Raw genomic sequence first — 23,930 nt, 5'->3', positions numbered from 1 at the left:
TTATAGTCATGGTCACCATAAGAATAGACACTACTAAATCTGGCTGAGCAAAATATGAGATGGCTTTGATCCTGCCACTCAAAAATATCTCTTACCCTATGCATGTCCAGCTGAGTCTTCTGATTCTGATTAAATCTATCCTTATCATTATACCCCAAAAAATACTTTATAATGTGTTGTAAATAACCAACTGAAGTATAATACCTTGGACAATGAAGCTTGTACTGGTATTTGGCTCAATAATGTCTTCATTTTAGATATCTTGTCATTTGACAAGTATTCTAGTCTCAGCACAATTTTTGGTCTTTCTTTCTAAGTGACAGGTTTTTATAGTTAATGGTTGAATTATCCAATAACTAAGTCAATTAAAAAATGCTGATGTTCATCTTTTTATCTTTTACTTATAACAGTTTTGCTATGCAAATTGGAGAGATCATGACTAAGAAAATAATTGTACTTAGTCAGCTATTAGTAACAGGAGAAAGTTATTTTTGAAATTAGCTGTAATTGTTTACATCTTTCCAGTGAAATATTTGCATCTTTCAGACTTTACAAAGCAAAATGAATTTTAGTTCTCCTTAGTTTGCCTTTAGTATCTCCTTCCAGGTTTTAGCACTGAGATGAAATTGTTTTTATGCATGGGAGAGAAGACATGCGATCCAAAGCACCACAGAGCAGAGATGCTCTTTCAGATCTATACACGAGTCCAAATATATCTTTGTAACACATGGTGCCAAGCAACATGAAATAACATGGGAAAGGAGCTTCCTGCTCTTTTGGAAAAGAACTCCCTTTTGAACAAACAGTCCTGGCACTTGAAATTATCCAAAAGGAACCTCTCTTCCCGATGTGGTCACTACCAGCTGACCAGAGTTGGGTTTTAGCGTCCTGGTTGCCCTTCTGCTGTTTAGATTTTATTAAGATGAATTGTTATCCAGCAGAAGAGGAGTACTAACATTTGTCTTGCCCTATTTTTTTGTAGTATCTGCTTAGCAGATGCCTTATCATGGCAATATCTACAGCTGTAGGTTTCATCAACTGAAATTGCAAAACCTCTGCCGGTTCTCTTCTCAGAGTCAGGCCTGGTGAAATCAAAGTCCTACAGAAAAAAATGTGGTTTGAAAGATGTCTAAGGAAAAAGTTAATTGTTCTAATGTGAAATATAGCCTTTATTTAAGTAGAACGGTCAACTCAAGGTTTGACTATGGGCACATTGTGTATGGACATGCTTGGACTTCATGCCAGGTAATATGAAGTACTGTTTGAGGTTTAGTTAAGAATAATGATCCTGACACATCTGTTGAGTAAAAAGCAGACACTGTGACAGCTGCACGACTTCAAAGCATTTCCTCCATCAAGCATAAATACTTGCGTCACCCTCTCTTCCCCTCTCTTCCAATATACTTGCATTAGAAGATCACAGGCTGAACAGCTGTTTCCAGTTACGACTCTCCTCATTTCTGCCACTGGAGTAATATAATTTACTCCATTTTTTGAAAGTGAGAAAGAACTGACTGTTCAGAGCACATTCACGTAGGTATAGTGTGTATACTGACACAGCCCCATGTTTAGAAGCAAAGAGGTGGAGGAACACTTTTCAGTGGAAGTTTTGAAAGCACACATAAGCACTATGTAACTGGAAAGTCTCCAGGAATTCAAATTGCATCTTTATAATACTGTACTTGAAGAAAACATAACCTTTTATCCCTGGCAAGCTGGCTCTTCTTGTTGTTGGGGAAGTGATCTTATAACCAAAGTTGTACCTTTTTCCATCAAATAGGTTTTCCCTGTATTAATGTCCAGGTGATGGAGAGTATCATAAACTAACCTTCCATATTGTAAGTTAATACACCCCTCAGAACACATAGAAATGTTAAGGTTGTCAGAAAACCATCAGTCATGCTTTATGGCACATGTTTTTATATTGATTTTTATTAGAAACCTATGTAGCCTTTAATTTGGAAAGAAAGAGGCCTTTGATTTTCAAATAGAAACATATTTGAAATACATGAAGGCGACATTAACATGTGCCTACAGGATCAGGATTTTGTAGTGAGATTTTTAACTCTTTAAATCTGCATAGATTCAGTTTTATAATGATAGGTAAGCATTGTGTGACTATCATTAGCCACAAATCTTCTGACCTCTAGGATATACTTTCTCTCCTTGATTATGATATACATATATATTCAAAAAATATAATATAGACAAATGCAAGCTTGAAGACTCATATACGTTAGAAATGTATGCAGTATTGACCCAAACATGTCCTGAACATTGGGTATTTTTTACAGATTTCACTGGTTTGACCTCTAAGTTCCAACAATTATCCAACACAATTTTGATAAATCATGTCAAACTTGAGATTCTCCCTGTAGCTCAGTACAGATGCTTCAGTGTCTTAAATTTCAGAATAAATATTTAAAGGAAATCTATCCTGTACTAGATCTTTGGCCACAACAGAGCAGCAGTCAATAAATTAAATTAAAAATATAACATTCAAAGCATGTAATAGCTTATGCAAATGATCTAAAAATGATCCACAAAGCCAAACTCTTTAGATAATATAGTCAAAGCTTTTTTGTCAAGTCCCTTCTCAGAACTGCATTATGGTTTTTAAATTGGAAAGATCTCCCTGTGATTCTGTGATGAACTCTGGAGGTCAAGTTCTAGCTGAGATGAGAATTGAATCTTTTTTGCTCTTTATCATTAAAGGTCTTTTCTATTGCCCCTTGAATTTGTATTTATCAGAATTAGCATATCCAGAACATGACAGTTTGTCCTTCATATTTAAAGATGACCTCTCTTGTAGGCTAATCTGTCTCTAAAGACCACCACCACTCTGGGCTGAACATCAAACCATGGGAATGTACATTCTCCGTGTTCAAGATCTCATTGTCTCAGAAGCTCTAGAGGAGATTCATAGAACGGGATCGTTTTTCTCTCTCATTTTCTCTCCTGTCAAAGAGGATTACTCATCTATGATCACACTGCTTTGTCTTAACATTCATCTCGGAAATAGCAAAGTTATCTGTGGGAATACTTCCTATCTATTACCCATCCATTACCTATCTATTAACTATCTATTAAAGGCAAAATCCACCTCCTTGGATTGAGAAGAAGCAGGAGCCATTTAATTTCCAATTCTTACAACATGAAATCAGACAGCAACTCACTCATGAAGAAACACACCTTATAGTTAGCACCTATCCAACTTCTCTTATTTTTTTCACTGATCCTTGCAACAATGAGTGATGATAACCTTAAGACCACAGTTGGATCCACATTTTAACATATTTTACAGTTACTAGCAGATATTGCTCAGTTTTTATGTTGACACGACCTTTATATTACTTCATTACAACTGTTGTTCACCTTGCAATGCAATTTAAGGTTTCTCATCTTCAGAATAAAAGAAAGATATGTATACATTGAGACAGACTTAACTGCATTCTTCAAAAGAGAGATCTTTCCAGTTAACAGCAACAGCAAAGAGAAAAACATGAAAAAATGAAGTAGTATTCTTCCTCTTCCTTAAAGCATTGCCATCTTAATTTAGCTCTATAAATGCTCTATTATTTACCGCAAACTCAGAGTGATTATAAAAGAAGACTCACTGTGCCAGGTTTAAAATTACTAAAATGTCACATTATAAAGTAACTATATTTAAAGACACATTAAGACTTGGTGTGTGAGTAATGCAACCTTTCAGAGTTTGGATAAATTTAATTCTCTATGCTATAATTTCCTCTAGCATTTCAAGATGAAGTCACAGAAAATAACCAAATGCAGTGATTAATGTGTTCAGAAGTGTGTGCCTTTCTAAAACAATGTTCTGAGCTATTCATTTAACATGATTTTAAAAATACAACACAAATTCTTTTCCGGTCTGAAATTTGGCACTTCTAGAGCATTGGTTAGAGGACTACTTATCCTAAAATACAGGTGTTACATCAAGTAATGCCGACAGCAGAAGAAAGGATAAGGACTACTGCTCCAGCAAATGAAATCAGGAACAGTTAAGATGCTTTTATGTACCTCTTTATATATATATATATATATACACATATATATACATATATATGTGTATATATATATATATATATACACACACACACACACACACACATACTTCAAAAAGAATGATCAGTTGAGGAAGAGTTGCACAAATTTTTCCACTAACCTGCATCTGATATGGGTAATGGAGCAATAGCAAGTTCGCTTTGCTCCCACAAGGATTTTCAGTGAGACAACTCCATACACAGGCCCAGCAAGAATGCACTCAAAGCAGACAGACAAACAGAAATTCTTCATGCCTCCTTCGATAAACAGCAGTTACCAGACAATGAAGGGAGGACAACAAGCCTCACTTTTTGTGTGCCCAATTTAAGAGCTGCCTCATTTAAGTGAAGATTAATGTCAATGACATGTCTAATGTCATTGACTAATGTCAACGGCAAAAATATTCAGAGATAATTAATGTCTGTGAAGCTTAGCCCCATAAAGGATAGAAAGCGTTGGCTTCCTAGGATCTTTCCAAAGGATATAAACAAGCTGCTAAGAATAGTACCAGCTCCCTTTTCTGAAGGTATATAATAGTCATTCTCAAGGACTGCAATAGTCAGAAACTGTTCTCAAGGACTGCAATAGTCAGAAATCACAATATTCTAGATTCAATTAAGGACAGCAAGAAAAGTCTTTAAAGGGACCTAATGTTAATAAAGTATTATCAAAAATTACTAAAACTATGTAATTAAAGCCGTGCAGAAGTAGCGAAAGTTTGTACACGAGCAATCACTAAAGCTGCATGCACTAATTTTTCCTACAACAGATCTTGCAGATCTAGGATCCTACAAAAGTCTTTTTTAGTGCAGAGTAACGGAAATCATCCATATGCACCCAGACCCTGTTTGCCACAACAGAAGTTCGCCCCAGCTCTTAATTTCTCCTTTTTTTTTTTCAGAAGAAGAACATAGTTATCTCTCTCCATATAAAATATGTAAATGATATAAAAGAAGAAAAAACACAAGAGAGAGTTGTAGGAAAGGTCACATCCAAGCTTCAAGTAGCATAAGCTAAATGTCAGAGACCAAATTCAGGTTAAAATGGAAAAGAGTCAAAAGGGTGATTGACTAACCTATATGTGTTTGAGCCATAACATCAGCTAGTCTGTGGGCAGCACCACTGCCTCCACTTTGTGTTGAGGAAGAAGAAGTGGTTGACGTGGTAGAGCCATGGATCGCTTGACTGATCCAATGTTCCATGTTTATACTCCCCTGACTTGAGGTGGGAGTTCCCTGGGAGTCGCCCTGCACGGAACCTTCATCTTCTGAACCAGAAGAAGTATCTAATAATTAAAAACAGCCTGTTATTTGCAATGCTTTTTATTTTTAATAGAAATAAAGCTTGTTAACATTACAAATTTAAAGATAGCTGCCACTAAGAAAAACTCATCAAGGCAAGCAAATACATTAAGAAAAGTTTGCATTATCGAAAGCCCTGAAACTAAGTTAATTGCTAACTGCACATCAAGAGAGTTTTTCTGCTCTAAGGTCATTGCTCATGTATTTTTCTACAAAAACAAATATGGATAATACGAAGTTCTTCCTTTATAATGTGGCTTAAGTTCTTCTGAAGATTTCTAACCACCTGTTAATAGAACAGAAAATCCCAAATACTTTCCCAACATCAGTCCATAGAGTCTGTGAAAAACTTTTTCAGTCATAAGGAACCCACTCCTCAGTGAGACATTCAGTCACAGCTGCTGTGCCAAGGATTCAGTGAGTAGCAGAACACATGGAATATGGGATATTTTCACATTATAGTAGGTGAAAGAGCAGATAAATTAGAAAACGAATGTCAGAAAAAAACCTGAAGAGCAGAAATTGGAAAGAAAAAGTTCCATTATAGTCTTAAGGAGGTAAACCAGAAACTTGAAAGGAACCTGGAGCCAGATAAAATATGACAAGTTTGCCATTGCACTTAGATCCTCCTAAGACCAAAAGGACCAGTGCAAGTGCAGGCACTGCCAATGGCAAAGTAGTCCTGGGAACTGCCCTTGCTCACTTTTCAACCATTCAGTTCACCTTCTTCTGCTCTCTGAACATACCTCAGTGTTTTGCTCAGTGTGCTTCATATGTCATTTCTATTACTGTCCATGTGGATACTTTATTAGCTCGTACCAGCACAAGGAATCATTTAAAAATTTTTCCTGAAAGACGCAATACCCATGCTTACCTGGAGGTGTGTAGGCATCCATTGATGTCTGCACCACCAACGAACGTCGTTTTGAGGGCATGGGGACAGCCATTTTTCTTTCTTTATGTTTAGCAAGGGCGGCCTGAACTGCTTCTGTGTGGACATCTGGAAAAAAGAGGCAGATTTCACACTAACATTCGATCAGAAAAGAGCTGCTCAGGTACTTGGTGCATCTGCAGCCAGATTAGCTGGCATTGCAGTGAGGCTGACAACGCACATGACATGACGAATGCACGGGACGCATAGGGATTACATAGGTTCTCCACATTGTACGGAAAGCAGCGACAGTGAGAAGTACTGGAGCTACAAACAAGTCTTTCAAGTAGCAGTACGCTCCCAGGACACTGCTGTTTTATTTGAAGAGTGGCAGCTCTACTTCCTCAGAGCGAACTTCTGCTAAACTATGTTTTACAAACAGCTGTTACTTCAGGAACAATTACTGTTTTTAATGAAAGTACAGTGTATTAACACTGTATATTTTTGAAATGAATGAGGTTTCAATTTATACAACAAGTCACACTACGGGAACAGGAAGATTTGCTTGAAAGTAAGGAGGTATGTGAAGAGTCACAACAGAAATGGCAGCAGGTCCCCCATCCCCAAGTCCTGCCTCTGTCACTTTATTCATGAAAAACAAAGTATTACTAAGGTCAGTCTGAGCAAGGGAAAGCACGGCGAGCCCAGGCCTTCCAGCCTCTCCCAGCGGGTGTCACAGTGCACAGCTTAGACCAAGCGCCTCCAAAGTCTGCAGCAGCTTCCACTTCACAATCCCAACTTCTGAGCTTTTCAAGTTTTCACATATTTATGTAGCAGTCTGTCTCCCAAGTTTGAAAAAGGCCACATATGATGTGTAAAATAAACTAACAAAACATTCTGACAATCACTTTGTTCTGTGCTAATCTTTTAATTGCAACCATAGCTAAATATGGAAATTACATTGAAATAAATCAGCATTTAATTTACTTACACTATTTGCCTGTGTGTTTCTATAGTTCATAGGGATACGTATGAGGAGACTGTATGCAAAACACATGACAGCCAAGAGAAATCACTTATGGCCAGAGGACTTGCCACACACTGGGCATACAGTGCATGCAGCATACAGCTGAAAGTAAATTACATGCTGCCTTTTAACTGCTTGCTGTCAGCCAGCTGCAGAAAAGGCAGCAAGAAGTTGTGCACACTATTTAGCTATTCCCACTTGTGAAGTAAAAGCATGGTGAAAATGCTTGAAGTCAGACTGATCTCATTTCTGCAGCTGCTGCATTCATTTTAAGACCCCCCTGCCCTTGTAGGCTGGGTTAGAAGCATGTACCCTATTTCCTGCTCCTGTGGTGGCAGCTCTAAGAAACAGCTCTTTTTGCCTGAAAAGCAATTTCCAATGTTCTCCAAGAAAAGCACCAGAAAAGTGGAGAGAATAATGAGTAGCAATTTTGGTTAAAGAGCTGTCAGTTGGACCACAGCAACGTAAGAAGCTGTCATAAGGAACAAGTGGGGAGGATAAGCAGGACCATTAGATGGTGCACCCTGCTGATGAGCCCTACTGCCCCGTGCTGAACAGTGTGCCCTACCTTCCCTTGGGTTTAAACAACCTTCAGCAGAAAGAATGCAGGAAAGGATGGTAAGCTGAAGAAAAACAACATTACCAGCTCCTTCTGCGAGCTGTTTTTTGCTTTTGTTTTAAATCCTGAAGCGAATGTGCATGTCAGGGGAAGAAAGGCAAGAAAAGCCAAAAGAAAAGCACGGAAAAGCATACTCAAAACAGAGAAGAGATGCGAGGCTGACAGACCAAAACAGAGGAAGATTAAAATGCTGACATCAAACCAGAAAACAATTTCTCTCCTGTTAAGTCATTATAATTTTAAATTAGAAGGCTTAAAATCTTTTTTATAATTAAAACCTGATGAAAAGTTTGATGTGAAAACTATCAGTCTAAGAAAAAAAGTAGCGCAAGTCATTATCTACCAGCATGTCCCCAAGAGAAATTCCTACCTGCTCACCCTACATCAAGCCTGTTCACATCTACAGGACTGAACATGCTCACTAACAGGCTGCATTTCTTATTCAACAAACTGAGGTAAAATTCTTGGTTTTCACTCAAAGGATAGAAAATAGAAAGCAAAAAGTAAGAGAATGGTCTTTTCCAGCTTTTTTTTTTTTGTTGTTGTTGTTGAACTCTACAGCAATGTTCTGAAGAGAACAAATTTTGCAGACCAAAATAGAAGAAATGACTTGTGAATTATTGGATTAAAGATTCTTTTTAAGTATTGGGAAAGAGATGAGGTGTAACTAGCACGCTTTCGAAAGTTTTTTAAAGGAAGACAACTGAGAGAAATATATTATTAAACTCCTTAGTGGCAGCTGGACATGGAATCTTAGCTTGCTAATTCTTGGATATTTTTTGATGCAATGGGAAGATAACCCCCCAAACCCTCGCTCAATAAATAAACACTTTGCAGGGTTTTGATTTTCAAATGGGTTCATGGGAGACCAGGAACTGAGCTGTTTCCTTAATAAGGCACATGCCAGATACGTTTATTTGTACTGGGTTACTGTGGAATAAGGCAAACAGGATTGTTTGGGAGGAAAAAAAAAGCAGGAAAGCTAAAACAATAGAAATGATAAGAAAGCCTGAATGAACGAGGGAAGCTGATTAGAGAGGAGGAAAATTCACACCTGCTCCCAGCTCAGCCAGCAAGGCTGGCTGTTCTGTAGGCTTTACTCCGAAGGCTACAAAAGGAGGCAGGACAGAGGGCTGGGAAAAGCTGGGGACAGTTCAGGGACAGTAAGAGCCTACAGGCTTTTAGGGAGAGAGGAAAAACAGGCAGCAGAAGAAGTCAATCTAGGATGAAAAATTTCTTCACAACGTTCACTCCCAAGAATAAAACTCTTTTAGCTAAATCAATGTTTCTAAACTACAAAGAAAGGTTATTGATTAGGTATAGGGGAACAGAGACAACAGTCCTTATAGATTGTATGGTCTTATTTTCAAATAAGTAACTGCTGATAGGTTTTAAATACGCTCTTCAACCTATCTTGACAGTCTCATATAACATAGGATGTGTAAAGCTAACAAACGTAGCCTTGGAGCTGCTCATATCCCCTTCGTCCCCAAGTGATTGGACAGCAGAGGTGGGGAGGAATACCCGACCAACACTTCACAGCCACACGTGAGAACAACTCACAGGTCCCAACACCTCTCCTGTAACCACAACAAGACATAAACAGTTCAGTAGCTCTGTTCTCATCAAAATCAGCTACAGATATGTGCTTTCTAGACACATGCTTTGCTCCTTTGTTTTCCCTTTGCTCTTCAGATCTTCAAGCCAACTTTGATGATATTTCATGGAGTTTCATGATGTTTCATTTCACCAAATATATCTGATAATGGTTTTGTAGATTTAAGATTTAAACCCAGACTGACATGCATATTTCTCATCAAAGGGTGGCCATAGTGATCTGTTTCTCATCCATTTGAGCAAGAGGGTGCTAGCTGCTTGTCTTTATTTCATGAAAGGTTAGCTATGGCGACCCACATATTATATGTCTGCCGTTCTCTCTTGCTGCTTGCCACCAGTGCCTCTCCAGTGGATCTTGCAAAAATACATGGAGGTTTGCACTGGGAATTTATGGAACAGCAAGTGGAAGCTCCTTCTTCATTAAAGGAAGGAAATTGCTTTTGTGATACACATGGGGAAAAAATATAATGAGTGTGAGCAGACATATTTGAGTTCCCGTGGGGCAGGAAGCTGTTTCTCCCCCAGCATCCCATGAGCACAGTGCAAGTGGTGTTCCCTGCATACTACACATAGCATCGGCAGCGAACTTCCCAGCAGAATTTCAAGCTGTTTCCAATGCGGTGATGCCCCTTGTCTTGCAAGTCTGGCAGAAGTGTCTGACCTGGCTTCGCAGCCTACTCTGGCACACTCAAGCTAACTGAATTCATGAAATTGTGATTGACCATTGCTTTAAAATACAGATCACTTGCTAATTTTTCCTTAAAAATGTCCTCCACCTATGAAGATGTTGCCTAGAGAAAATAGGTTCATTAAAAAAAAACAAAAACAACAAATCCTCTTCTCTCTTTCCTCATAGCTACATGCTACCATTTCTAACCCTCTATAAATTTCTGATAGAGTTTCAAATGCAGATATACCTTGATGTAGTTGCTCTCAAACCTTCTGAAAAGCCCCAAGTCTAAGTGGAAACAAAATGCTTTTAGCTGAAGTGTTCTTTTATGTAGCAGTCTGTGACATTCTAACTACACTGTTAAAGCTGATAAAATGATTTGGAGTCCTGACCCTTCAAAGCACTCCTCCAGGTAACAGAATCTTTACTGTTCCCACTTGGCTTTTTCACAAGAAAGGCTCAACAGAAAATCTAAAGCATTGAATAAAATATCACCATGTCTATCTACAATAGTAGGAACCAATGTACAGTTCCTTATCTTCTACTTTCCTGCATTGTTTTGGATGGGCCAACCCATACTTTGAATTCAATTTGTGATTTTGTTCTCAAGAAATCAATAAATGGGAAAGGATAAAGTGACATGATTGGGAAAGCTAATTGCTTAACTTGTGCTGTTGCAGTCTATCTGCTGTTCATTATTCAACCCGACAAGTACTTCGTACAGGCTGCTTGGTAATACTGAGCAAACTTAAGACAACCCAGCTCTGTTCCCAGCCTTTTCTTTGTTGCATTCAATCATTTATTATTTGTTTATTCTCTCCCTTTACTTTCTTACGACAGGATACAAATGGCAAACACACTTTTGGAAGCAAAGTCAGTTAGTGAAATACAAAGGAAGTAGAGCTGTAAAAACAAGCACATAGTGGAGAGAAAGCTTCTCCTCAGAAAGCTAACAATCTATTAAATAAGAAGTGAGTACTCAGAACAAAGATACAGAAATTAAAGTTGGCAAGAGTATGAGGGTCTATAAGCTCTGAATCCCACAGCAATGCCCCATGGATTTGACCACAGCACTCTGTAATCAGAAACTCTCCTCCTATTGAAAATTTTTTGTTTACTGAAGGGGTAAATTCTTCATTAGCAAGAGGAATTGTCTGGGTTTCCCAGGAGGTGCTTTGTTTAGGCCGGTCACTGCTGTTCATTTGGTTTATCTTGTAACCTGGCACCATGATTAACTGAAAAGCCTAAGGGGAAAAAACAAAACAAAACACTAAAATACGTTGATGCACAGCCGCTCTGCTCTTCACAGTCTCTCCTAGCTTTGATGCTCAGTACGACCTAGTGGCTGTATGTTCTACATATCAGCGCATGGGATGGTCTGTGGAAAAGGAAACAAGCCCGCTGTTTCGGCAGGGTGCTCCAATGGGACACCACTACCAAAGCCAACCAGCAGGAGACAGAGGGTCAACGGTGGGCACACAGCCCAGCAAGAGAGAGCCGAGCTGAGACCCACAGGACTAGCGCAGAGATTGCACATTTTGCAGGGACACTGATGTGGGAAGGAGCGACCTCTTCTGAAGAGGGACACCTGGGTGACAGAGGGTGTCAGAAACAACTACACTAACTGCTGACAGGACAGTGTGAATGGATACGCACACTGAAAGCTAAATAATATAGCGCAGAATGCAGAGACAACTATTGTTAATTACAGATTTCCCACACTGTTGATCCCCCTTTTCATGGTGTCCTTTAACCATTTATTCCCTACATTTTTGATGACCTGACATATAAGATTTTTTTTGGTATGTTTTATATTTAGTCAAAACTTGACAAGAAGAAGGAGGACCTGGCCAGGAATTTCAGGCTGTTTTGTATAGGCTCTGGGATAAGGAAAGACTCTTTTGAGTTTTTACTCTAGTCTTTTCTGGAAAACACACTCTCTCTCATCTTTGCACAAGCATACACTTAATATCTTCTTCTAAGTGGCCAGCTCCCTCCGTGACGAGCTGCCCTGACCTAGCCATTTATCTTGGGGGGAAACAGTATGCAAGATCCTTCTAGGCTCAGGTGAGCTCTCCAAGACAACCAGTCTTCCTTCCCTGAAGCAAGACAGCAATCGCTGTGTGATGGACAAGTTCAGCCATTTCCTGGCCTACATATGGAGCAATACCGTGGCATCTCATGTTTCTCGACAGGTGCTAGGAAAGCACTCCCCTGAAGTGTGCCTCCTTGTCTGGCATGCAGCATAATCCTGACTTACCCCTCCCGTCCGTCCCACTTAGGATGCCCTGATCCTTACTTGGGCTAGTTACAGTGTCCCTGAAGGCTTTTAAGTGCAACTGAAACATCTGAAACATGCTGTATATTCTTACTCTTCCCACGGACTTCTGCAGTTTTTAGCAGGAAATTGAATTTGTTCCTTTTTGTTTGGATCTCTTCTTTTTTCAAAAAGAAACAGAAAAAAAGCTATTCAACAAATCACAGTTGAATTCTTCCTTGATGTGGAGGGGTTGTTAAGCTTTTCTTCCTATCTGAGCTTAAAAAGCCTCATGGCTTCCTCTATTCAGTATCTGCCACATTGCTCTACAGATATATCAAATGTCTAACATACCATAGGCAATGTGAAATCTCCTCACGGATCACGGATCTGTCCATCACTTCTGCATGGATCATGGACCATGGTGTTTCTCCCACAGAAAACATTATCTATATTAAAAATTTCCACACTATAAAACTATATTCCTCTCACCTCTTGCATCAAATATCTCAGGAAACAAAAGAAAAACAGTCTCTTCCTTTGTACTGAAATCAGATCTTGCAACTATGTGTCAGGTAGCTCTTTTGCACCTGATTGACCACCCACTCTGTTTTTTTCTAAGACAAGATGTTACACCGCCTGTAGATAGTTGTGCATTGCTAGAATCCAAGATGACAAAAGTCTATTTCTCCCTATGTTTCAGATAGATAAACTATATTATTTCTATTATTTTTGCTAGAATCTTCAGTTTACCCATAATTATAAAGCCTCAACATTTCTACATGTTGCTTTGCTTGTCTTCCTGCCATGAGAAGAAAGGACATTTCTGATACCCAGTCACCAGCTGTGTAAGAAATACACCAATATGGAAAAACAAGCTGCTGCATATTATTTGCTGTAAAGACTCAGGATTATCTAATACAATTCCTCGCATCTTCTCCAGTCTAGTTTTAAAGATCTGAAGTAATGGTACTTCCACCTCCCCCTCCAGGGAACTTACCCCTGAGGGAATACAAGTGCTGGGAGACGTACCTCGATGTGATCTGAATTCATCCATTTCATCTCTTTGTTCCTTTTGCTTCATCTAACTCTTCTCCCCAGAGCTATTCCTGCCTTTGCTGATCACGCCTGTGGAAACAATCTTTCTTCCTTTGCTGTAGTAACCAATTCCTGTTAACATGATCATATGACTGGGAACAGGACTGGCCTGAGGACTTTGAGAAGGTTTAGCATCCTCGCTTTTTATGGGATAGTTCACAAATTTAACTGACTTGCTTGCAGAATGGTAAATTATTAAGATCAAGGAGGTTGGTGCTCCACACTAATGAGGTTAGAATGCCAAAGGATTCTTAATAAGAGGTTATTTATGTACATTTAATACATATTTATGTATTATTTATCTTGCAGTAGAGGATCAGCCCTGAAGTCAGACATTTAATAAATGAGTATAAACAAAAATAAGCCAGTGTCTCAGAGAGGCCGCCATCTGGGTTTTTATCAAGGAAAACAGCTGTAAGAGCAGGCAGACAGCAGTGGCTTGCAGAAGGTGGAAAGAGCAAGAGCAGCTATGCCTTTATACAAATGGTGCAACAGAAGCATTGCAACAAATTGTTTTTACAAGGAGGCAACTGATACTATGGGAAAACAGCCTTTAAAACCCACCAATACTCAATATCAAGGATGAATTGTGGCTGAAAACCTAGATAAGACAATGCTAAGTATAGTAATAGTATACTAACTAATTATAAAGAGGAAAGTTGGCAATTGCTGCCCTATAGGAAACTAATATTTGAAAGTATGGAAGTCTCTTTATGAGTTTAATCAGACCTTCTTTGTAGCTACCATGGAAACTAAGGATATACCGAGAATTCATTTCCTAATACATGGGCTGTAAATACTCTGGCTAGAGATAATTTAGTAGCTACATCTATTGGAAATGCAATCAGGACATCCTAAATGGGGTGAGACACAGTAAATGCGGTATTATCAGAATAGATTAAAATTAGACTCTGTCTTTTGATTGTCCTGGGCCGACAGTACTGACCATATTTTCAGGCAGATACTGTATTTTCAGGGCAAGTGATTTCATAAAAATTGCTGTGTTCATTCAATACAGATGAGTCTTTGGAAAATCATCTCACCCTTGGCAATGTGAAAGTAAGTGAGTCCATATAATAACAGACCTTTGCTGTGGGTGATGCTACAACGAAGCAGCGTCAGAAGACTTCTACAACATCTCTAGGCATTAAGATAGGAAAACACATTGCCAGAACAATGTAACACTTAATTTCTCTCAAGCTGCAAACAGGTTTGCTGTTGATTCTAAAATATGGTATTCACAACAAACAGTGAATACTATACTGAATAAACATACGAACACCTACTCTTGCAAGTACTCATTTATGTGAGTTATAGAAGTTACTAACAGAAAGAAACTGTTGCTTACAGATAAACATTTCAAAAAAAAAAAACAATTTAAGTGTATAAATTTCAGTCTTTGGGGTATTTATACGTACATATATAGTGCCTCAGGTTTGCCTGGGAACTGGTTACCTAATATAGGCAATCTAAAGTTCTGTTCACTTTTCATGAATCTGGGGCTCTGGGGCCAAATTTTATGGACCTGTTTTATGACAACAAAATGTCAGTGCCTTAGAAAACCTGACACATGTACTCCCACGAACGTGCTGCAGAAGAAGGCCTGGCTTCTGGAGGATGCTGCAGCACACAGATCCCACTGGTGCAGCACCTAGCTCCGTGTGCTCTGCAAAAGGCTGTGCCACACCACCGTTTAGCTGCTGCTGAATAACTTACAGGGCACCCGCGTTGTCTGTCCTACTGTCCACCTTCCAGTGCATACATGAAGAAGACAGGAACACTGCACGTAGTCATGCACTGAGAAATCTTAACTCTAAAAAAGAAAAGTATTGCTATCGCTTCTTGCTTTGGACGGCAGCAGTGGCATTCCATAGTATCGGGTGCAATGAAGGTAAAGGCTGAACAGACATTTGGGAAAGGTGTAAGGACAAACTGTAAAACATAGATGTTATACAATGTAAACAGAGGATACAAAAACTGACACAATAACAGGCATGAAAACTGAAGACTGAACTCTCTGTGTCTCTGCTGCTGGAGTTTTATTGAAAGGCACAGTTTTGCTTTATTTCGGAGTCTTCAGGTATTATGATAGAGCTGATTTCAAACTGTTTTTCTCTAAACTCTGAGATTTAAAACTATATCAATTCTAACAATAAATGAAATCACAAAACATGCAGGCCTTCCACTAATAATTTCCATCCCTCCATATATTTATTGTCTCATTTGTAATAAAATCTGGAAATAAGCTTCGTACACTGACTTCATCTCAGGCTATGTGATCTAAAGTAAATCAACTTTCTATTTGTTCATCTCTGGAGATATTTAAGTAATTTTCCTCTAGAGTTCTGCAATTATCCTTAAATTTTTTTCTACTAGGTCAAAAGCAAGGACATGGCCATATAAATTGCATCTTTGAAAAAGCTGTTCTTCAATGTTTTCTTTGCACTGACTGAATTGTAGATTTAAAGTAAGATTGTAAGCAAGCTAAGTCAAATAAGAGTTGAATTAATTTCTGAGTAAGTGTGTCTACAGGCAGATTAATGAATTCAGGTTAACTTTTCATAATATCTCTCACTGACCTGAAGGGTTAATAAATCCTTTACGATGAGCTACCTTAAAATATATATACACTCCTGTCTTGTTACATAGTAAGTTCTTGTATCCTCACTTGTTTTGCTTGCTCCTTTATTTTCTGGAGTAATGTTACATGATGGTGGTTCAGCAAAAATAATTCCTCAAATCTTGACATTCCACCCTTTCTCCTGCCATGCACTAAGACTCTGATATTCTCAAAATGTAATTTCTTTTTGTTTGTTATTTTAATTTCTTCCTTCTAAGTTCTGGAAAGATTCCAGAGTGAGATCTTGAATGTATTTTCATAACATATGGAAAGTACAAACTAACAATGTATTTTAAAACTACCATGAGGTAAGCTGTAAACATGCAACATGTCAGCACCCCTTGCTATAGTTGGTATGCATGCTTAGGTCACGGTAAATAAGCACAAACACACGGTAAAGCTTCTACCTAGGAGTTACAGCAGAGCAGCTCAGCTACCTTGGGTCTAATGCCAGCTCCTGTAGGACTCGGGTCCTACATACAGGATGTTCTTTCACTACTAGCTCCCTTATCTCAAATGCCCTGAAACTGATCCCGAGATGATTTGTTTTAAAGTGTAATGATCTCATACTCAGTATAAGCTGCTCTATCTTTTCCCTGCTGAACCACAGTATGGGAAGGATGTCTCAGGAATTTGAGCCAGGAGAGAATCGTAGTTAGGATGCATTTGTTTTGGCAGTATCTCCAAAAACCTCCTATATTAAGATGTCATTTAAAAGAAGGGCTGAGTGAACTTGGAAAATGAACCGTTCTCCCAAGCAGTGGAATCTCTGGGGCAGGGGTTGGCAGCCCTCCAAGAATGGTGCACCAGGCTCAATTTTTCTTTCTCATCTTCAGAAGGGTAAATGTGCAGGAAGAAATTTGTCAGTGGGAGAAGGGAGATACTCCACCCAGGAGTCAAGGTACCATGCTCACCTTACAAGCATATCTTCCCTCTGTGCTATCAGCTGGGGCACACTCTCTCTCCCATACGGTCTGTCTTTAAATACCCTAATTCTCAGCTCCTATTCCTATGCTCATTTACTGTGTGCCTTTTAAAATCTGTCCACATGGTGCCTGTAGCATGTGTGCTCTCATTTGCTGCTCTTTGCTCTAGGTTAATGTTTCCTTACAAATGAAGGAAGCCTCAGAAACGAGACACAAAGATCTCACATGCAAGACGGAGAGCCAGTAAGTTCTGCGAACCTCTGTGGAGAGTAGGAAAGGCAATGACAGCTATTCTGGGGATAAAGAGCAGCAAAAATGGACCTACAAGCTCAGCCAAGTGAAAACATTTTTTCATGGAAGTCTGAGCTGCAAGCAAACCGGGTGTGCCCAAACCCTTAGCATTAGCAAGGCAGTACAGTTGCGCTTACGCTGCTACTTCCCACTTCATTGCTGACATCTGGAAAACTCAGTTCTCAGAGCTCACAGGCTGCATTTTCCTTAAGCATTACATTTGCTTCAAGCAATGCAGAATACTGATCATTTTCAAGACCTTTTAGAGACCCTGAGAAGCAAGGGATTCATTAAACTTGGCCCAAGCCCGATGCTGCCCATCAGATGAGAAGTGTATAGCAGAAATCACAGTGCCAAGAGGTACTATCTCATTCCGAAGACATGCATGTGCAGTTGAACACATTATTACCTGTTATTTAATGATAAACTCTTTTAATTTGTTTATTTTTATCAGTGTATTTGCTTAGGTACAGCTTTCCTGTACCTAAGTAATCCATTTTTTTCTGTTGACATGCAGCAATTAGGCTGTGGAAACTATAAAAGAGAAGTTCTTGCACAGGAGAAAATGCTCCAGTTTTCAGGACTGGGATGGAGAACTGAAGGTTTTTGTCCTACCATAATATAAAGGCCACAGGGGTTTATCTTTGAGAAAGTATGGTTTGTGAGGGCCTGACTTTTCATTTCTCCAAGTGTTGAACACCCATCTGAGGGATCTGGGTGTCTGAAATCCCTTCAGGGTCTCTGAAAGTGTTAGTCTCTGAATTCTGGAGGCCACAGTTGGTTAAGAAACACAGATCTGAAGGGGTTTCACTGAGATCAAGAAAAAGTTTTCTGATTCAGAGGATTTGCCCAGATTACCCAAGGGGTATTCTGGGATGCACTGCCACGGCAGCAGATGCTGCTGTACTGTGCTACAGCCTTTACGTGGCAGTAGAGCTCAGCTCTACTGCAGACAACCAGAGCAGAAAACCACAGACCCTGGGTCAAACTCAAGCAGCAGTATTAATTCAGGGCACCACTGTGGATAAGGCACAGCTCACTGTTTTTAAGCACCAAATCAGCAGGACTGTTCTGCCAAAAGCAGGACAGTCGATACGATGGTATTTTAATAATCGTGGCAGAAGCTTCTGGTCCTTCTACGAAGGACTTCAATGTTAGCAGGTGTAAAACAAATGCTAGTAAACTGGGAAATAAATAGTCTCTAGTAACTGTAAAGCAGGCATGTAAAATAAACATCCTTTGTAACACCTGATAGTTTACTGAGTTAATACAGTTCAGTGAGACACGATGAGACATGAAAGTTAAGCCATTCAGGTTATTTACCTATTCACTCCAGTATGTAATTCTTATCTGTTGTTCTAATCTCAGCACAACATATGAAAGCCATAGATTTACAGCTTCCAAAAGTAGCTGAGAAACCAAGTTTTGAAATTGCATTAAAGCAATGAAACTGTATCTCCAGCTGTGGCTACATCTATATGACCATTACTAACTTTGTACTCAAATCTGTGCTTGATTTTGCAGCGTCACGTAACTTGAGCCAGATCGAGTCAGATGCCAACATCTCCTCTGCAGAGGCAGAACTCAAGGGCAAGCCAATTTTCTCTGCAACTGAGTTTTCTTGCCTGAAAAACCACTGGCCTGAAAAACCTCCTGGCAGAAGTCAGCGATCCAACCTACACAAATATTTGGCTTCAGTGCCAGCTTGAGTCCCCAGATAATGTTCTAGTACAGGCACAGGCTAAGAAACAGCAGCTGCTAAGAGAAAATCATTGCCATGATTGACATTTGGTAAACCTTCTCAAATACTGCTTCTGATTCAGAGAATTTTTATACTTCATAGTAAACAAATCAAATGTCCTTTTGAATTAACTATTGCTCACTAATACTAGCTAACCTAGCTGCTAAATTTGTATAATGCAAAGTAGATAATATAGCTCAACCCTGCACTACTTCAGTTACCACACTTACAGAATTTACCTGTTTCTTTAGACACCTGAGAAGCCATCAAAGAAACTAACATTCTGGAAGACTGTGATTTCAGTATCACTCCCTGTATGAAAAGAAGTAGCCAGGAAATTTTTCCACCTTTCCAATTTTAAAGAAATAGACTAAATTCTCAGTGTAGGTTGAATTCTAAAATCAAAGCATCTTAAATATGCAAAAGGTACCAGAAACATTTATGGAAAAATTACTTTCAACAAAGACAATTTTATTTAGAAGATAAAAATCCTGAAAATCAGGTTTTCAAAATTATAGTGCTGAAAAACTCTCTTACAACATTAATGAAATAATAATAATAAAAAAGACTGGAGTGAGAAAATAGGTAGGGATTTAAAATGTCACAGTCTGACATTTTCCATAATAAAAGAGCATAAGTTGAAGGTGATAATAGTGGCAGCAACGATTTTGAGTCTCCAAAGAGAGTTCATTAAACAATCTTTGCTGACATCTAAATTTATGTAGAAAGCAAAGGCATGGAAGGAGTGCTGGATGACTCTCAGGATGTTAGGCTTCCAATTAGGAAAACCTTACAAAGGAGAGGCAGAACAGGACTTTGATCAGAGTTTGAGTAGAGGATTTGTTTTCAGATGTTAATTGAAATAAATTGTGCAAAAACTAAGGAAGGGAAATGTTTTCCTAGAAGTGAATTACTTACTGGATAAAGACTGCACATTCATTTTGTTTTGGACCTTTTCCAAGAAGATGTGCCAAATATGATAACAAGCACTGAAACTGGTAACAGTGAGGATTTAATAATTGCATTATGATCAGAGCAGGGAGGCTGAAGTATTAAGCACAGTAAAACAACAAGCTAAACAATAGCTTTTAACTGCTGCAAATCTGAAACTGAAGACAAGATAACTGGGAAGAAATCTGACTTAAGAGTTTGCAACCTGTAGTAGAAGAGTGTATGAACTTACGAGATTGAGACAGAAATGGACTTCTGATCTCACAGGAGCAATGTATAGAAAGGGAAAACATAATTTAGAATAGAAATACTGCATTGTATTTTAGCAAAGCTTCTAAAAGTGAAACCTAAAGAAAATGATTTATTTGATAAACTTTCAAAATCGAAATGCAAGTTCACATTTACTTCTGCAGATATTAGCTATATATAGTTTTTGTTAGAGTGAACGAAGACTTGGTAGCTGTTCAAACCAATTTGTTGGAGAGCTCGGGGGTTTATTTTGCTGAGGCATCACGTTATACAGTAATCAATGTAGGAATTCAAAGCCCTGACTTAAGCCCCAACAATACTGTCAAGCTTTCCAGTTTTAACACCAAGGATATACTCAGACCAGCAAAGGAGATCAAAATTTACAGCATAATCCTGACACTCCTAAGATTAGGCTCCTTCACTAATAACAAGCAACCTTTTGCACTGATTTCCATATTCTTCCTCTCATCAACACAATCTGTGCAGTTATTATTTATATATATTACTACATTACTTAGCTCTACTCCTAAGCCAAGACCTTATGTGCTTATTCATGGAACGTATCCAGAATAAAATCTGAAATTCTCGAAGCCAGGGGTTGTTTAAATAAAGACAATAAATGGATACATAGTTATAAAAGCAGGCAGTGATTGGCAGTGATTGATAGATCACACATAAGATAGGCAGACAATCTTTCAGTTTTTCTCCTCTAGACTGCTTCCTTAAGAAGAACCAATTAAATTATTTTCTTGTGCCTTCCTTTTAAGGCAGCAAAGCAGCAACTGAAATCAAGCAGCAGCAACAGCAATTCAGAGCACTCCTGGTGTATGAGAAGAAACACATGGAGAAGTTGTACATGGCATCTCCTGCCTCTCATCCCCCAAATGACTCAAAACCTTAAGTTTACAAATGGCAAGCATAGCTCAGGGAGACCACTTTCAGTGTACAGTCAAATATAAGTGTTCTTAACAGAACTGCTCACAAGAGTCAGGGCTTGAGACTGTGAAGACTACGGGTTACACACCCTTAAGCTATACAATTCAAGAATAATATTTGTACTAATTTTAAAACATTGAGTAGAAATCAGACAATTTTTAGTATAATGTGGGAGCACCTTCTAGAAGTTTGTATGTCAAGGAATTATTATGCAGATCACATGGCCGCTATTCAAAGAAAATCTGGCAGCATCTGCTGAGTGAACCTGAGGTTTTTGAGGGGAGAAAGGAGTTTTCAAATTTATCAGAATGGTCTGGACATACATTAACTTTCTTTGCCAACATTTATTGTTTCATTTTCCTTTAAATAGGACTGGCAAGCTCTTTGACTAATGGAATGACACAGTGATATGTTGCAAAAGGTTTAGTAAGGAGTTCTTTACAATATTTTCCAGTTGTGTCAGCACAACGCGTCTGCCTGTTCCAGCAAGATGTGTCTCTCTCCTCCAACACAATCCAGAAGTTCCACATTTGGATTCTTCATGTCCCCCACAGACAGCCATCAGCCTCTGGCTTGTAGCTCTTCACTTGCAAGGGTTCCTCTGCCACGGTGCTTTGTGGGTGCTACTCTGCATAGCTCCCATATGCTGCATCTGCAAGAAAGGCTGTGGCAGACAAACCAGCCTCCGGCTGTCATTTGGGAAGGGAGCTCATACTGTAGGAGCCCCTGTAGTGGTTGAGACAGCACCCAGGCATACCAGTTGAGGGTCAGTACATGCAGTTTACACCTTCAGATGAGTAAAGACATTTCAGAACCTCAATTTTCTTTTGCTTATAAACCAGTCACTTCCTCCATTTTGTTTTATCTTGGGCAACATCATGAAGAATTTTGGATCCTATTCATCTGAAAATGAGATTTTACCCTTTTGTTCAGCTTGAAAATTAATTTTATCTTCTCTTTATCAGTGCTTCTATTTAGGGCATAGTCACGCTCCCAACTTGCTATAGTTCTAATTAAATATTTTTCTTCTGGTATTTGCCAAATTAGAATCAGTATGATAAAATTCAGTGGTGTTCACTGAATCACAGAATAGATGAGTTTGGAAAGGACCTCTGGCCTTCTTTGCCACTCCAGGGCCTTCTCTGCAAAGCTGCTTTCCAGCTGGTCGGCCCTCAGGCTATACTGGTGAATCAAATTATTCCTCCTCTGGTGCAGGACTCTGAACTTCCCTTTGCTGAACTCCATGAGATTTTTTTCCCATTTCTCCAGTTTGTTGAGGTCCCTTTGAATGGCAGCACAACCATCTGCTGTATCAGCCACTCCTCCCAGTTTGGTGTCATCTGCAAACTTGCTGAGGGTGCACTCTGTCCCAACTTCCAGGTCACTAATGAAGATATTAATATTGGACCGAGTATCAGCTCCTGGGGTACACCAGTAGTGACTGATCTCCAGCTGAACTCTGGGCAACTGATCACAACCCTCCGAGCCCAGCAGTTCAGCAAGGGTTCGGTCCACCTCGTTGTCCATTTATCTAGTCCATATTGAACGACTTGTCAATGATAATGTTAAAGATAACAGTGCCCAAAGTCTTTCTAAAATCAAGATACATATCTTCTCTCATCCTCCAAGTCAGTCATCTTATCGCAAAATGCTATCAGGTTGGTCAAGCACAATTTCCTCTTCATAAATCCCTGCAAACTACTTCCACTTTCTTCTCCTTCATATGTTTCAAAATGGCTTTCAAAATTATTTGCTCCATGACCTTCCCAGAGATCAAGATGAGGCTAGCCAGCCTACAGTTCCCGTGATCCTCCTCCTTCCCCTTCTTGAAGTTAGAAGTGTCATTTGCTTTCTTCCAGTCCTCTGGAACCTTCCCCAATCCCCAAGACCTTTCAAAGATAATCAAGAGTGGCCTCTCAATGACACTGGCCAGCTCCCTCAGCACTTGTGGATGCATCTTGTCAGGTCCCATGGACTTGTGTATTTCCAATTTATTTAAATGTTCCTTAATCTGATTCTTCTCCACCCATTGTAAGTCTTCCTTGTTCCAAATTTCCCCTTGGTCTCAAAGGCTTAGGACTCCTACAGGTAAGTCTTATCAGTAAAGACTGAGGCAAAGAAGACATTGAGTACCTTGATTTTTTGTGTCCTTTGTCAGCAGGTCCCTTGCCTCATTCAGCAACAGATTCACATTTTTCCTAGCCTTTCTTTGCTACTGATGTGTTCATAGAAGCCCTTCTTAGCTGCCCTTCACATCTCTCACCAGATTCAATTCAAATTGGCTTTGGCTTTGCTAGTTAAGTCTCTGCATGCTTGGACAATCTATACTCCTACAATGGATCTTTCTCCAGTACAGTTATTAGAAGAGTTTAAACAAAAATGTATTAAAAAACAAAGAACAGAACCAGTCATTTCTACTTATCATCCCATGTCTGTGGCCGTCAGTTCTACTTACCCGATCTATAGCGCTCATCCCTTGACCCTGAGGACCTGCGACGGTGATACCGAGAGGAAGAGGACGGAGTAACAGGAGTTCGACGTTCCTGGGGTAATGCCTGGTCCACCCCTGCATTAATTAAAAAAAAAGAAAGAAAAAAAGCTCATTCTGACTGGATTCTAGAACCTTCTCAGTGAAGAGGAGGTCACCATGCACTAGAAGCAGAAAGTGAATATTCAGTTGCTAAATCATGTAAT

The 23,930-nt window shown here is 39.2% G+C and overlaps 1 protein-coding gene across 1 annotated transcript in view; it reads right to left on the bottom strand.

Moving 5' to 3' along the window:
- Positions 1-23,930, bottom strand: part of DIP2C (DIP2 acetate--CoA ligase C (putative)) — a 183,168-nt gene that overhangs the window by 110,877 nt on the left and 48,361 nt on the right. Inside the window, exons 5-7 of the mRNA XM_085317723.1 lie at positions 23,692-23,802; positions 6,238-6,363; positions 5,138-5,347 (exon numbers count right to left, since the gene is read on the bottom strand). Coding sequence (XP_085173849.1) covers positions 5,138-5,347; positions 6,238-6,363; positions 23,692-23,802 — 447 coding nt within the window. The remainder of the gene's footprint in view (positions 1-5,137; positions 5,348-6,237; positions 6,364-23,691; positions 23,803-23,930) is intronic.

Source organism: Rhea americana, unplaced genomic scaffold (genome assembly GCF_003343005.1).
Source record: "Rhea americana isolate MKP2758 unplaced genomic scaffold, rheAme1 scaffold_50, whole genome shotgun sequence".
In the NCBI taxonomy this organism is placed as follows: domain Eukaryota; kingdom Metazoa; phylum Chordata; class Aves; order Rheiformes; family Rheidae; genus Rhea; species Rhea americana.
The sequence above is the reverse complement of the archived record's forward strand: the minus strand, read 5'-3'. Positions and strand labels throughout refer to the sequence as shown.